We start from the raw sequence: 1593 nt of genomic DNA, 5'->3' as shown, positions 1-1593 counted from the left end.
CCTTAGACTTGCCGCTAATTTTGTCACGTAGAATTTTCGTTCTCATTATGACACCACATTGTTCGAAGTGTTTATTCAAACCTTCCAATGTAGCCCCATAGTCTACGTTGCCGACCCATATGGATCGTCCATCGACTTCAGATGTGGCTGATGTAATGGTTGGAGTGATAATTATTTTGTTGAGAAGTTCAGATTTCTTAATTTCTTCTTCCATCCTTTGGTTCCTTTCTTTCATTTTTTTCTCCTGGGCATCTTCAGAATCGGTGCTTGCCTCTTTTGCACCTCCAACTGCAACATCCGTGAATTCACCATGTGCTTGTGAAGTCAACTCTAAACATCTAGCTGGCCCACTGTTAGCATGGTTATTTCCAAACTCTTTATCAGATGACATTTTTATCTTGGGAAATGTAGTAGTAGAAGCGATGAATGAAATTTATTTTTTAAATCTTTCGTACTTATAAAATCCACGATTCGTATTTGTTAATTTACAGAGTTGTTATCGGAGCACCGTAAATTAAGTTTTGATACATGTACAACCTAACCTTCGCGTTATATACATTCGCAAACCAACTTTGCGTTTCTTTGTTGCACGAAGTTCTTTGCTATATCTGCTGCTTCACCACTTTGTTATTAACTTTGCATTATTTTATTTTTATAACATACACACACCAACACAGCGCATGTGAAGACTCGTTAATCTTGTACCTCCCCAATTGAACTTACATTCAATTAAATTGAATTGTGTTAAGAAAGCTATGATGTCATTATAAACTAAATAATGAAGAAACGACGTTATGAAGGATTAAGTTTAATTTTGCCTTCATAAAAACAAAAAAAAACAAACAAAAAACTTAATAACAATCACTTTGCATTAAGTTAGAATTATTATACAAATAGATAATTGACATGTAAAGTTATAATTGACATGCAAAGTGATGTATGATATCCATATGCAATATGATATTTAACATTCAAAGTTCTTATCAATATGCATGTAAAAGTTGAGACAAGGAACAACCAATTAAAATCAAAGGTCTAAGATAAGACGGGGAATTTAATTGGCATGTTTTTCTTGTGTTAAGGAAATAATCTCAAAAACTGTTATGAGTAAATGAATTTTCTCATACCTTCGAAACACGTTCAGTTGCTTCAAGAACGTTCACCCACATTCACAACGGTCTGCTGTTTCAGATTGATTCAGCACAAAACTTTTTTTCTTTTCCGTGTAAACCATTGAACGCTGTGGCAAGAAATTTAATTACAACCTTTGAAACCTACACCAACTGTTCGTACTGCAAAGTCAATCGCAACCATTGCTGCTTCAACTAAAGTGGCTACGACAAAATTCAACTTATTAAATGTTGTAATTGAATGATCGTTAATTGATTCATCTGTTGGAAAAGCTTTTTAAAATTGCGGGGCCGTCGTCAGAACCACAATTCTGAACGATAAGTACATCGCAAACCTAAAGGTTTTCCTACCTGAGGGTCTCGCCTAAGTTGAGATTGTTGACGCCGGCTTTTTGGAGCACGCGCTGACACTCAACGACACAATCCTACGGCCAATACCAATAAAAAATGCCAGTTAAATACT

The 1593-nt window shown here is 35.3% G+C and overlaps 1 protein-coding gene across 1 annotated transcript; it reads right to left on the bottom strand.

Moving 5' to 3' along the window:
* Nucleotide 1: 1 nt before the first annotated feature.
* HELRODRAFT_145076 (hypothetical protein) lies at nucleotides 2-235 on the bottom strand (the record flags this gene model as incomplete). Its single annotated transcript, XM_009023753.1, has 1 exon — nucleotides 2-235. A coding segment is annotated over one exon (234 nt), but the record flags the coding sequence as incomplete, so codon positions are not given.
* Between the last annotated feature and the right edge of the window lie 1358 nt (nucleotides 236-1593).

The sequence above is a fragment of the Helobdella robusta genome, assembly GCF_000326865.2.
Source record: "Helobdella robusta unplaced genomic scaffold HELROscaffold_371, whole genome shotgun sequence".
NCBI classification, from domain to species: Eukaryota; Metazoa; Annelida; class Clitellata; order Rhynchobdellida; family Glossiphoniidae; genus Helobdella; species Helobdella robusta.
Note: the sequence above shows the minus strand (reverse complement) of the source record. Positions and strands in the feature narration are given on the sequence as shown.